Genomic DNA, 12,325 nt, shown 5'->3' with positions numbered 1-12,325 from the left:
TTGCGTTAATATATTTTTTATCAAATAATGCTCATATTAACGTGATGCAGTTTGGTAAGTAAATTAATGTGATTGTGCAGCGTACCATGAAGATACAGTCATATTTGATGTGGTGGCAAAAAACCGGCTGAATGAAAAAAAATCAGTGAAGGGATGTGGTGGGAGGGGGGAACCGGTTGACGAGCAGTTGTGCCTAGTAGGAAAACAAACGCTACTTATTTTTAAGTAGTACTCCCTCCATCCCTTTTTATAAGATGCATTTGCTTTTTTTATAAAATTTCACAGTGTAGGGTGCATTTTTTTTCTAATTCCTCGTAATTATGTCTTTAGCCATAAAGAAATAGAAAAGTATCTCTCCCCCAATTGTGTGTGTGTCTCATTGTAGAGAAAAAATATCTCTCTCCTAGTTACGTGTATCTCTTCCTTTTCAAGCCTAAATGATTTGCTTGGAGCTAATCAACAATTTAGCCAAGGTTAATTTCATTCTAAATTATGAATAATTATGTGCCTTGGTCATCGTACAGAAAATAATACGGCTTACATAAAGGAATGGAAGGCGTATATATAGAAGAGACCCCCCCCCCCCCCCCCCAAAAAAAACTCTCACCAATTCGACCAAGAGAGAGATACACAGGAAAAAAAAGATATTTGAATGTTTATAGAATAACACATTGTCACATTTTATGTGCCGATAAGAACCGAAAATATTTTGGGTTTTTGTCAAGATCTTTCAATTTCAAGTTTATTTACTACTTGCCATGAATTATAACAAATATAGAGGAAATTTCAAAGGTAGATCTTGATTTAATTTTTGGAATTTTAAAAACAATTTAGGCATAATTCATATCAAATACAGAATAAATAAAATTTGTAAAACGAGAAGTGTATTTATTTACATGCTCTTTATTCATGAAGTTCACCATTGTACATTATCATATAAGTGTTTTGTACTGTGTTTAAAAAGTTCCTTTAAAAACGTTAGTATATTATGGGAAGAATAAAAGAATTCATATTTTCTATGAACTCACAATATTCCCAGATATAAAGTGCAACATTTAATGAATTCAATCATATTAACTAGGAATGCAATAATTTCCTTTAGTCAATCGTGCACTATATGTTATTAATATTTTTTATAACTTTTTTGCTAACATTTACCAAATATGGCCAATTACCTCATGGGTGACCTATTGATCTGTGGAAGGTAATAGGTCATCACATTCGATCGAGGTCATTGGATGAAAAATAATGAACGATTCATAGTAGTTGGGATCATCTTTAAAACTTTTTTATATTTTACTTCCTTTTTGGATGTCGAAAACCTCTTTACAAGTGTCCTTTCAAAATAATAATGAGAACAGTTTGCAATCATTTCATCTTGTCTTTCTTCAGGCTGTAAATAAGTTGGCAACAACCTCCACCTGCTTGGTCAAAGCACCACTAATTTAATTTGCTCCAAATTGCAGGGTTCCCTCCTTAAATGTTACTCCCACTGTTTACAAATAGAAGATATTTTGAATATTTCAATATGAACTACATACATACTGAAATAATCAAATAAGCAACAAACATATCAAAATGCGTCGATATAGAGTCGATTCACAAAAAAAGTTAGGATATCTTATGTATATAGGTCACTGGTGAAGATTTCAGTTTCTTCACATTTACAACAATTTTTGCAATGAAGCATAAGCTTACACAAATAAGATCCGTTTAGCTTCAAAATGTTTCACATTTCTATTTTATTGTTGGATGTTGCGAACCTCTTTAAAAATTGTTGTTTCGAAATAATAATAAATATTTCAAACAATTTTTTTTGTTTTATTCAGACTGTAAATGAGAAGTTGTCTAGTTGGCATCAAACTCCGCTGACTTGGTTGACACTTCAGTTTTATTTCTGGACATCGCGAACTTCTTAAAAGTTGTTTAATAATAATAATAATAATAATAATAATAAGTATTTCAAATAATTTCATCATATTCTGCTTTAGGCTGTAAATAAATAGTCGTCTGGTCGGCATCGAACTCCGCCACATTGGCTGAAGCACTTCTGAGTTAGCCGGCTACAATCTATATGGTTCCCTCCTAAAATTTTACTCTCTCCAATCCATATTAATTATCATTGATTTAGTACAAGTCTATATAGATCAACAACAATTAACATAGATAGGATGTACTACAACATATAGGTTACTGGTAAAGACTTCAGTATCTTTACACTTACAATAATGGGAATGTCAAAACACAGTTAATTGAGACTTAACAAAGTCTCAGTCGATGCTTTATTCATGAGATCTTACATTGAGATCTGTGCAAAATCTTCTTTTAATTTTTTCTTTCTTCCGTTTAATATATTTTGTCACTTGACCGAGACTTGAGATTTAGCCACACCCTTACAACAATTTGCGCAATGGAGCATAAGCTTACACCAATAAGATCTGTTCAGCCACAGTTTTTGAACTGATAACTATTATCGTCATGCGGTATGATAAAACTACAGCTTTATTCACCCGGCAGTAGCTTTGGCTTGTTTGGTTACCTGTCAATATCGTGCCTCCTATATCCTCAAACAATCACTCTCCCTAGAACATGGAATTAAAACGAATTATGTGGACTCCCATTCGCGACATCTTCAACATGAACTTTACTGTTTAATTTTTGACAAAGAGTACTTGCAAACAAGCACAGTTCCACAAGATAGAGTGTCGCTATCTGAATTCTGAAAACATATGCGCCTAGCTAGAACCAGGCTATGGAAGTGGCCCATAATCCTGGATAATCTAACTACTGTTCCTGAACAATATCTCTTCTGATGCACAACATGTGAGAAACAGGCAGACGCGTGATTAGAATAATCAACTACCTGAATATTTTTATGCCAATTCCACTGTCGAGTACAGTTCAAACCCCCTGTACTTTCTGCTGGTGTAACCCTACCAAGCCAAGTGCACGAAGGCCAAAATGAACAAACCAACCGATACAACAAAATAGAATCGTCGTAGTCCAATTCTGAATCATAAGCAGGGGGAATTTCCATAAGTTAGGAGTATCAAGAGAAGTTGCAAAATGGACATATCTTGGGTGATTTCATGCGGATCATCAGGGCTAACACTATCATTGGACATATTTGATGATTGATAACCAACACCAACTGCCTAGGATCTGAGTCTGACTGATGAGACGACTACCATGACGAGAAGGGTAGGGCGTGCATCCCACCTGCGTCCGGGTGGTTCCCCTGATCGGCGCTCACTTGGTGTTGGTGGTGGTAGTATCCATGGTACTGCTGCTGGAGCTGGGATGCAGCCGGAGCCGCCGCTGTGCTGGTAGTGACGGCAGTGGTAGCGGTAGCAGCGGCGTGCTGTGATCTGTTAGACGCGTGCAACATGGCCGCGCCCTTGTCTCCCAGGCTCACGTAAGACAGCCCGGTGAGCGAGACGTCGCCGTTGCTGGACAGCCGCGCCACCTTGCCGCCGCCTCCACCGCCGTACTGTATCGTCACGCCGCCGCCGCCGAGATGATGCGCCTCCGCGGGGACCATGATGTGCGCCGGCGCCGGGCTGTCTGACAGAAGAGAGAGAGCACAGTTGTGGTCCGGGCCCCCGTCGTGGGCGAACATGGTGGTCTTGCCGTTGCTGTGCCGGCTGCTGTTGCTGCTGCTCTCCGAGGAAGGGGTGATGGTGAAGGCCGGCGGCTGGCAGCCGAACGCGGCCTCGCCGCCGCCGTCGGTCAGGAAGGGGAAGTGCTTCCTCTCCGGCTTGCCGTGGTGGAAGAGGGAGGCGGCGCCGCTGAAGGAGTAGTACTGCTCGTGGAACGCGTCGGCCTCCGTCTTCACGGCGATGCCGCCGGGCCACTTGGGCTCCGCCATGGACGTCGGGGAGAAGATTTGCGGGTACGACGCAAATCTAGTCACTCCTGTTCACGGAAAACGATCGGGAGCTAACAGTTAGTTCGGCCGTCAGCGTTGCAAACCTATGACAATAGCCATGTCGACCAACTGATAGAAAAAACAAAAGACCAAAATTACAAAAACAAGCTGTAAATTCCCTGTGCATCCACCCTGCTACTGAACTGTAACATGGTAAATTTCATGTAAAAATCTTCACAGGTATAGGAGTGCTACTAGTAGACTACTACTGGTCTGGTTTCATCATGTCATAGGTGTTCAATTCACTGTGACATCATTAACTGGCTTTCACATGAATACCGGCTGTATCAGGGCAGAAAGTTCAGAAGAAACTTCAGGCCTAGATATTCCCTTGCTTTGGATCCCACAGGAAGTTCCTGGAAATGATGCCAGCCAAAGACTGAAAACCTATCTTGGTCTGCTACACCAGCAAGATGTTCATACTGATAGTCAAGCCTCCTGTTCCCATCCTTTTCGGAAAGAAGAAAAGTTTGTGCTACTTACTCAGCAAGCACGTGTGAAGTGTTTTTCTGGATAGTACTAGCAGTCAACTGAAAGGGGAAACACTCTAAACGGTCTAAATAAACAAAATGAGGATAAAGTTCAGAATAAAATTATACTCCCTCCGTCCCATAATATAAAAGCGTTTTTGCCAATAGTGTGGTGTCAAAAACGCTCTTATATTATGGGACGGGGGGAGTAATTAACTAGGAGCACATGATGGATCACATTTTTCTCTTGTTTCCGACAAAATGGGAGTGCCAAAAATCTCAACTTTCCTGCTCATTGCAGCTCCTAGATCTTACAATCTACTCCCTCCGTCCCCTAATATTCATGGGACGGAAGGAGTACTCCATTTGTACCAAAATGTAAGACATTTTTTGGTTTTGCATATGGCATAAGAAATGTCTTACATTTTGTTACAGAGGCAGTACTTTCTAGGCCGCATGCATCTAGTTTCCACGTGGTGTAAAAAGGCTATTAATAGGAAATATGAATATTAGAGATTGACGGAGTACCGTGGTGATTAGCGAACAAGCCGGCAGGGTTGAGGGGATCCGGCTGCGGCTTCCGGCGGCGGCGGTTGTGGCCGTCGAGCCGCTTCCTGCAGCTCCTCTTCACCTCGTCGAACTCCCCGAGCAAATGGAACCTGCAAACAACAGTTTCCTCCGGTCAAAATGACTTCTCAAGATACAGATCGAAAATTTGCATGAAAAAAAGCAATCAACGAAGTTGTAGAAAAACAAGAACATAGATCCGGTCAAATGCTCGAACCACATGCCACAGATCCAGGCCAAATCAAGCACATGGAAATGGAGACACACGCCCCAATTTCCCAAGCTTCTCTGCACACGAGCTTAATTACACCCGTAACCTTCAAGCAAGAATCTTACTACTAAAACCTAATTACACGGCCACATCACGGCTGACCTTTGAGATCCTCGATCCCTGTCTTCTAGAAGCATACGGGAGGAATTCTCTGTTTGAAAACCACCGAGGATGTGGAAATCGTGCGGCGCGTCGCGCCAACGGGCGGCGGCGACAGGTTGCGGTGGAGGACAGGGACGCGGCCGTTGGGGAGGACGAATGGAGCAGCAGCCATGAGAACGACGACCTGAAAGGTCCAGTTCCAGCCAGCGCGAGCGCGCGCCGGGTCGTTGTAGGGCAGGGGGGCACGGGCTGGGTCGGGCCGCGCCACACCACCTTAATGGTGGCGCGTGTGCGCTTGTCTCGTTCAGACGCAGTCCGGGACCAGACGCTGCCCGGAATTTATCAGTCTCCCTCCGGGTTGGTTAAATTCTCCTCTTCTCCTTTTGTTTTCAGGTAGATGTACAGATCAGATGTTTTCCATGGTGATTATACGTACTTTTTGACATGGATTTGTGTGTTTTTCAAAGTGGGGTTTCTTTTGCTGTGAATTTTTACGGTGAGTGGGAGACAGATGGGGGCAGCAAACAGAGGTTTTTGGTGAGGTGCATGTCGGATGATTAATCGCTAGCGCCAAGCGAGCCATCATGGGGCAAAGCGACAGGGAACTGCTCCGGCTGACAGCGAATTCTTGTTCGCCCGCCGAACGAACGAACTAATCCAGCTAGCTGGGACTACAGTAACGACGGCGAGCTTTTCGCCGGAGTTCGAACAAACCACAGCAACTCTCGTCTCGTGCGACAGTAACAGTAGTAAAGATGTTGCTGCTGCCGACGCACGAAGTTAGGGAGCGTGGATCACGGATGGATGTCGGGGGGAACGAATCGGCAGGGAATGCACGGCCGAGAAATGGACAAAGGGAGCGGGTGTACCTGCTGCACTGCTGGCAGAAGCGCTGCTGCTGGCCGGCGACGGCGACGACGGGCGTCTTGGAGTGCGCCTCGCAGACCTTGTGCCGGCGGTGGTACTCGCGGCACCGGGACAGGTCGGCCGTGCACCCCTCCACGGAGCACGGCGGCACCGTCTGCTGCCCCTGCCCCGCCCTGGCCCGCTTCGCCGGCGCCGGCGCCGCGGAAGGCGGCGGCGGCTGCTGCTGCTGCTGCACCGATGCCACCGCCGCCGCCGGGACCGGCCTCCAGCTCGTCGGCGCGCCGAGCTTCAGGTCCAGCGCGCCGCCGCCTCCTCCTCCCCCGCCGCCGCTCGGCGCGACCACCGTGCCGAGGTCCCACGAAGGCATCTTGTGCTCCCAAGAATCCATGCCAAATACACACGTACGCACGCACGCAAGTACGTATCTCTGTGTTCAGAGAATTCCTCGCCTGCACGGCCCGGCCCGGGGAGCTTGCTTGTGCCGGCGACGATCAAGAAATGGCGGGGCTTAAAAAGGCTTTCTGGGCCGTACGCAGACAAGAACCGCCCACCCCTCTCCTCGGTCCTCGCCTAGGAAGAGGAAGAGGGAGAGAGTACAGTAAGCACCGCACCAGCAAGAGGAGTTGATTGGAAGCAAGAGCTTGGGAGGACGGGAGAGAAAAGTGAGATCGACGGATCGATGCGGCTCGCGGGACGGACGGAGAGATCAAAGCAGGAGCATGCAATTAAGTATGGCGGAGCCAGACCACCCACCACCACCACCACCACCAGGGAGAGGAGAGGAGCTACTGGTCTAGTGCTACTGCTAGCTTGCTTGCCGGGGCGGTCTGAGCTTTAAAGCGAGGACGGAGGACGGATGGGCGGGCGGACAAGGAAGAGAACAGTGGAGAGTGAGTGAAGAAGAGGAGAGCTAGCCTCAGCGGCAGCACCAACCCCGATGAGAGAGAGTTGGAGATGGGCGGAGAGAGAGGGCGATGAGGGGGGAGGGAAGGGGGAGGACAGTGGTTGCAGACAACACAGGAGGAGACTCCTATTGGAGGACTCCAAACTCCAAAGGTGGCAATAATTGCCGAGACGGGCGGGCGGAGAGGGAACCACCTCACCTCCACCCCTGCCGCTGCCGCTGCCTCCACTGTTCACTCGCTCGCCCGCTTTAGGTTTTACCACTCCGCCACCAGAGTACCAGAGTTATTTTCGGTACGCCTGCGATGCAGAGAAAGAGAGCGAGCGAGGACGGGACGGAGGGAGGAAGGAAACCGGCGCTGCTGGCTGCTGCGTCAGCGTGGTAGGGAAGAAGCGGAGTTGGTGGCGAGGGCAGAGAGAGAGAGTGGGTGCGAATGGAAGGAAGAAAGAGAGAGGAGGAGGACGAGGAGGAAAGGATTCCTTCCTTTCCGTTTGGTGCTCGGCGCTGGCCGCTCCGCGCCCCTAGCGTGGCGTTTCTTTTGCCTGTTCGGGGCTCGGTTTGCTCTTTTCTAGGGGATCGATGGACCGGACGGGGGCTTTCTTCCTTTCACCACCGCCAAGGAGGAGAGGTGCACTTCACTTGGGTTGGGTTCGGAGGACGGACATGTGAGGGAGGTAGGGAGGGGTGACTGGGCGCAGGGCCTTTCATTCACCTTTTGTAGGGGATGGATGGACGGACGGATGGACGGGCGGGCGGAGGCAGGGAAAAAAAGTACAGGGAAAGCTTGGAAAGGGATGGGTGCATGGCCGCAGGGAAAAAAGAGGGGGAGCCTAGCGGGGTAGAGAGAGGGGGAGAGAGAAAGAGCTTCTGTGCTGGATGCTTTTCTGTGTTTTGTACTTTGTTTTTCTCTCTCTCTGTGTGTGTGGAGTGTTTTGCTGCCTCGGCTCAGCTGACATGATAGGTTCACAAATCACAGCAAAGGGGGCAAGAAAAAAGCAAATCATAACCACCCCCTCGTCTCATCATGTGTATTGCTTCTTGCACGCAATATGTATTTGGGTTAATCAATGACCGGTTTATAGCCGCAGGTTTTTTAGGTTCGATCCAAGGGTTTTATGTGCGTGGATTTATAGCCACGGCTTTTAGGTTCAATCCATGGGCTTTATATGCTTGGTTTAGCCGGGCACAGATTTATAGCCGCGGCTTTTAGGTTCGATCAATGGGTTTTATACGCAAGTTGGCTATATAGGCGAGTTTAATAATACGCGCGAATTAATAAATTTGAGTGCGTGCATGAGGATCATAGAAAACAGCGACGGGTGTGGAAAACAATGCAACAGATCATGATATTATTATACAGCCAAGAAGATACGTTAAAATAACATGTCGGTACTAGTTTTTTCTTTCCAACGATGAAAGTACACCTTGTGAAATTAAATTATACGTCATCGACAAATGAGGTTTCATGAAACGAGAACAAACTGATAACTTATTCGCGGCTGCGCGACAGCTTTTCTATAAATATGTTTAAGGTGGAAGTATTCTAAAGCATCTGAAACCGCAGGGTTTTTTCATACGTTGTGCTATGTGCATGCCGTGTGGTCCCTCTAGCAAAGGTATTCCAACCGGAGTTGATTAGTGGCCTAATGGGTTTTTTTTAGCGTCATTGCCGACGCAGCTATGTGAGGTCCAAGTTCCAACCCCTAATTAGCTACACTTGCACACTGATCGACCATTGGTCAAGAGCCATTTCTTTACTCCTGTAGTGCTGTGAAGTCATATCTTTAGTTCACCAAGACCTAGATCTTGAACCGCATGCCAGCTTGTTTGTACTACTCCAAGGACGGTAGGAAATGCGTGACCTCGAGATTCGGGGGTCAAAGCTTTGGTCCATGCAGTAGAGGAGTCAAATTTGAGTAGAATGGAACTTTTCTTCGGCCTTGGCTTGGATTTTGTAGGAGTATGTATATACGGGAAATGATCTCGGTCGTGTGAAGTTCTTCTTTTTTGAACTTCGAAAAACAAAGAGGCATTCCCTAGATCCTGAGGTGACTTCTTTGCGTACAGTATTTTGGGGTTTTGGTCAGGCGCACGCAGCTGAAGACTTGTAGTACTATACTGCACTGCTAGCAAGGCAACGGAGGCATGTCAGCGATGTACATGTACCTTTTCGTACTGACCATTTTTCTTTTTGGAATTATACTGTTCATTGCGCACTATAAGGTTGGGAGTTAAACCACCGATCACATATGCAGAAATTCCTCATAAATTTCCAATCGAAATCATTGTTCCTGCAACACATAGCAATTCTTTCCCACAAGCACATCCATCCAAGGAAGTTTCTTGCGCCGGCGCCAACCAGGCCACAGGTCGCTCCTCTCTGCTATCCTCACCTCTTTCCTCATCTTTGTTACCGCCCGCGAATGCCGTGGCGGCGGGGTCCCGTGGCTGGAGAGGTGTCCATGATCCCATTGGAGCCGAAGGCTTCATCTTCGGACAACGATAGCTAGCTAGCCTAGGACGGCATGTCGGTTTTACCCCGTGGCGCGTTGCTGGCACTATCCTTCGCGGACTGCAAGAACAACATGTTGACAACGGCGGTGTCTGGATTCGCCACAAGGGGCATCTTGCCGCGCACAACATCGTTGGTGGGGCTACAGAAGACGGCGTTCCTAATACCATGACATGGGCGGGCCCCAATGGTTGTGGCGGTGTTCTATGGTGGAAAGTCATCCTACTTAACTTCTAGTGTCATTTTGGGCAGTATTGATCGGTGGCTCGATGCAACCATAGGAAGATTCGGCAACAAGATGGTGACTGGAGCACCGCTTCATGTTCGGGACGAGAATTGTCTTGGCCTTCTGGCCAAGCTCAGCAGCCACGAACTTGCATTGCTGCCTTGTTGAAGGTGTTGTCGCCTTAATCTTTTGCTAGTCTTCCTTGGTTGGTCTTGGTGGTCCGGATGAAAATCCTTATGTAGGACATTTCATTTGGATGTGGCTACGACAATACGAGGGTGGTTATTCCTCTTTGAGTAGTTGCTATGGAGGAAGTTAACCTAGCCATACGTCTTAATTTGATATCTTATAATGATTCTTTTTTTTTTGGGAGGTAATGTCTCATAACGATTCACTCGTGGTTGGCCATGTTTTTCTATCTGTTTGTTGATGTTTTCGGCTTTGTCGCCCCTGTGTTCGGCGCGATGATACGGTGACAGGGGTTTCAACATTCTTTTACAAAAGTAATACAAATTATGCGAAAAAATATAAAAAATGACGGGAATGGGGATCAACAAAAACAAAGACAGAACTAACGGAAACAGCCGCTACTACGTGACAGTAGGCTTGATCGATCACGTCACGGAGACGAGCAGGTTTCTGGTGTTGGGTTCCCGTAAAGCACGATGCCCCCTGGCAGCCACAGGCAAGGCAGCAGGCAGGCAGCATAGGTAGGTCACTGCCGTGCATCATAATCACTGCATGCATGCCTGTCTGCCTCCCCTCCCGAAATGAAAATCGAGTGGTCAAGTCCGTCGTCAGATCAGAGCCTCACGTCCATCCGATTGGTCATTCGCAGATCTCAACACGACACCAAAATAATGCGTCGTGATCTCCGTCGCCTCGCCTCGGTCGCCTTTCTGCCGCCCTGCATGCGCGCCTACGTACTACGTGCCCATCTGGACGTCTCTGGAGAAGCCGACGTGAAAATGGTTAAACAATTAGTACTACTGAGTGGACGCAGACCACTCTCCGGTCTCTTCTCCGCTGCTATGCCTGCCCCCTAAAAGTCGTTTTTGTGGAGCTGAAGGTCGATAGGTGTGACTGATAATGGCACAGTGTGGATTAACTGTTAACTACTGTCGATGAGACGGGACTTGTTGTTTTGTTCCGGCATCCTGGGCTAATTGGTTGTGGTAGAAGAACTGTATTCGAACTGCTTGCTTTCCGCCTGCCTGCCTCCCTGCTTTCGTTTCTGCATATAATGGTGCACCCTACCTAGATCCTCTCTAGCTAAGCTTATAATTATTTTTTCCCTGAAAATGGTAGGAGGCGTATCAATCAGAGAGGGGACGCGGCCACAACAAGACCAATTAGCTTTTGGTGTCCTGATTGATAAGAAGAGGCACCGCTCGTGTTCCGTGTGTTTTCTTTGGGCGATATGTTCATGCTCGTGTTTTATGTGGCAATAATTTTCCGCATTTGGCTGTCGGGCCATTCATAGTTCCATACGCTTCTTCTTCTTCTTCTTCTTCTTCTTCTCTCCATTCCAATAATAGACGTACGGGCCGGGCAGCACGACGATGAGCGACGGTTGTGGGGGAGTTTGGCCGGGGACGCCAATGTTTCTGGACACAATGGTGTGGGAGCATACAACAACATATGATATCCGTGCCACTCGAGAGTATACAACAACATATGATATCCGTGGATGACAAAGACCACCAACGTCGCAAGCAGAAACGCACGAAGAATGACGAGGGGGCGTGCGTGTCGATCGGGACCCCTGGCGCCGCCGTGGACGACGACGTCGGATTCAAAGCTTGCTACGGGTGGGCAGATGGATGCATGGATATTTTGGACGACAGGCCACGTACGTTCGGCAAGTGTGGCACACAATTTTCATGGTGCGCGACGACGGCCAGACGCGTGGACAGATTAGTAGAGTTTGATTTGTCTTCCGGGCGGGCTGTTTCGCCTGCGAAAGCCGGCATTTGCCTCCGCGGACCTCGTCGTTTTCTCGCGCTAGACGACGCTAAGTTCCACGTGAAAGAGGGGCACACTGATAGGTGCACGGTGCTCCGGGCTCGTGAAAGACGTTTGAAATTCGGCGCCTGGTGGAGCTTACAGAACGAGATCGATTGAGAACCATATAACTAACCGTGCAATTTAAGGGCAGGAATAATCGATCCTGAAAACTTGATCTTCGAAAAACCGTCTCAGAACTCAACTCCTGAAACTCCAGGGTATTGGGAGGGTGGCCTCTTCTGCTCATCGTCAAAACCCTCCTTGTGCATATATGAACATAGTATAAGAGCGTCTACAGCCGGACATGACAAATCCGGCCCCTCAAACGTCCATGGATGTGTCCGGACGCGTCCGCGGACACTGATGAGTCAAGTCTTAAATTTTGCTTGTCACAACCGGACGCCTCAATTAATAAACCTCAAATTCATATAAATTCAAGCAACTATGTAAACTATGTATTACACAAGTCGT

General features: G+C 47.5%; 1 protein-coding gene across 1 annotated transcript; it reads right to left on the bottom strand.

Annotated features, from left to right (window-relative positions):
* Positions 1 to 2,962: 2,962 nt before the first annotated feature.
* Positions 2,963 to 7,796, bottom strand: LOC125545870 (squamosa promoter-binding-like protein 2). Its single transcript, XM_048709926.1, has 3 exons — positions 6,208 to 7,796; positions 4,927 to 5,057; positions 2,963 to 3,915 (listed from the first exon to the last, which is right to left on the bottom strand). Exons 1-3 carry the CDS (start codon positions 6,591 to 6,593, stop codon positions 3,185 to 3,187), a joined length of 1,248 nt encoding a protein of 415 aa, XP_048565883.1. The 5' UTR covers positions 6,594 to 7,796; the 3' UTR covers positions 2,963 to 3,184.
* Between the last annotated feature and the right edge of the window lie 4,529 nt (positions 7,797 to 12,325).

The sequence above is a fragment of the Triticum urartu genome, chromosome 3, assembly GCF_003073215.2.
Source record: "Triticum urartu cultivar G1812 chromosome 3, Tu2.1, whole genome shotgun sequence".
Taxonomy (NCBI): Eukaryota; Viridiplantae; Streptophyta; class Magnoliopsida; order Poales; family Poaceae; genus Triticum; species Triticum urartu.
This window is presented reverse-complemented; position numbering and strand designations above follow the sequence as displayed.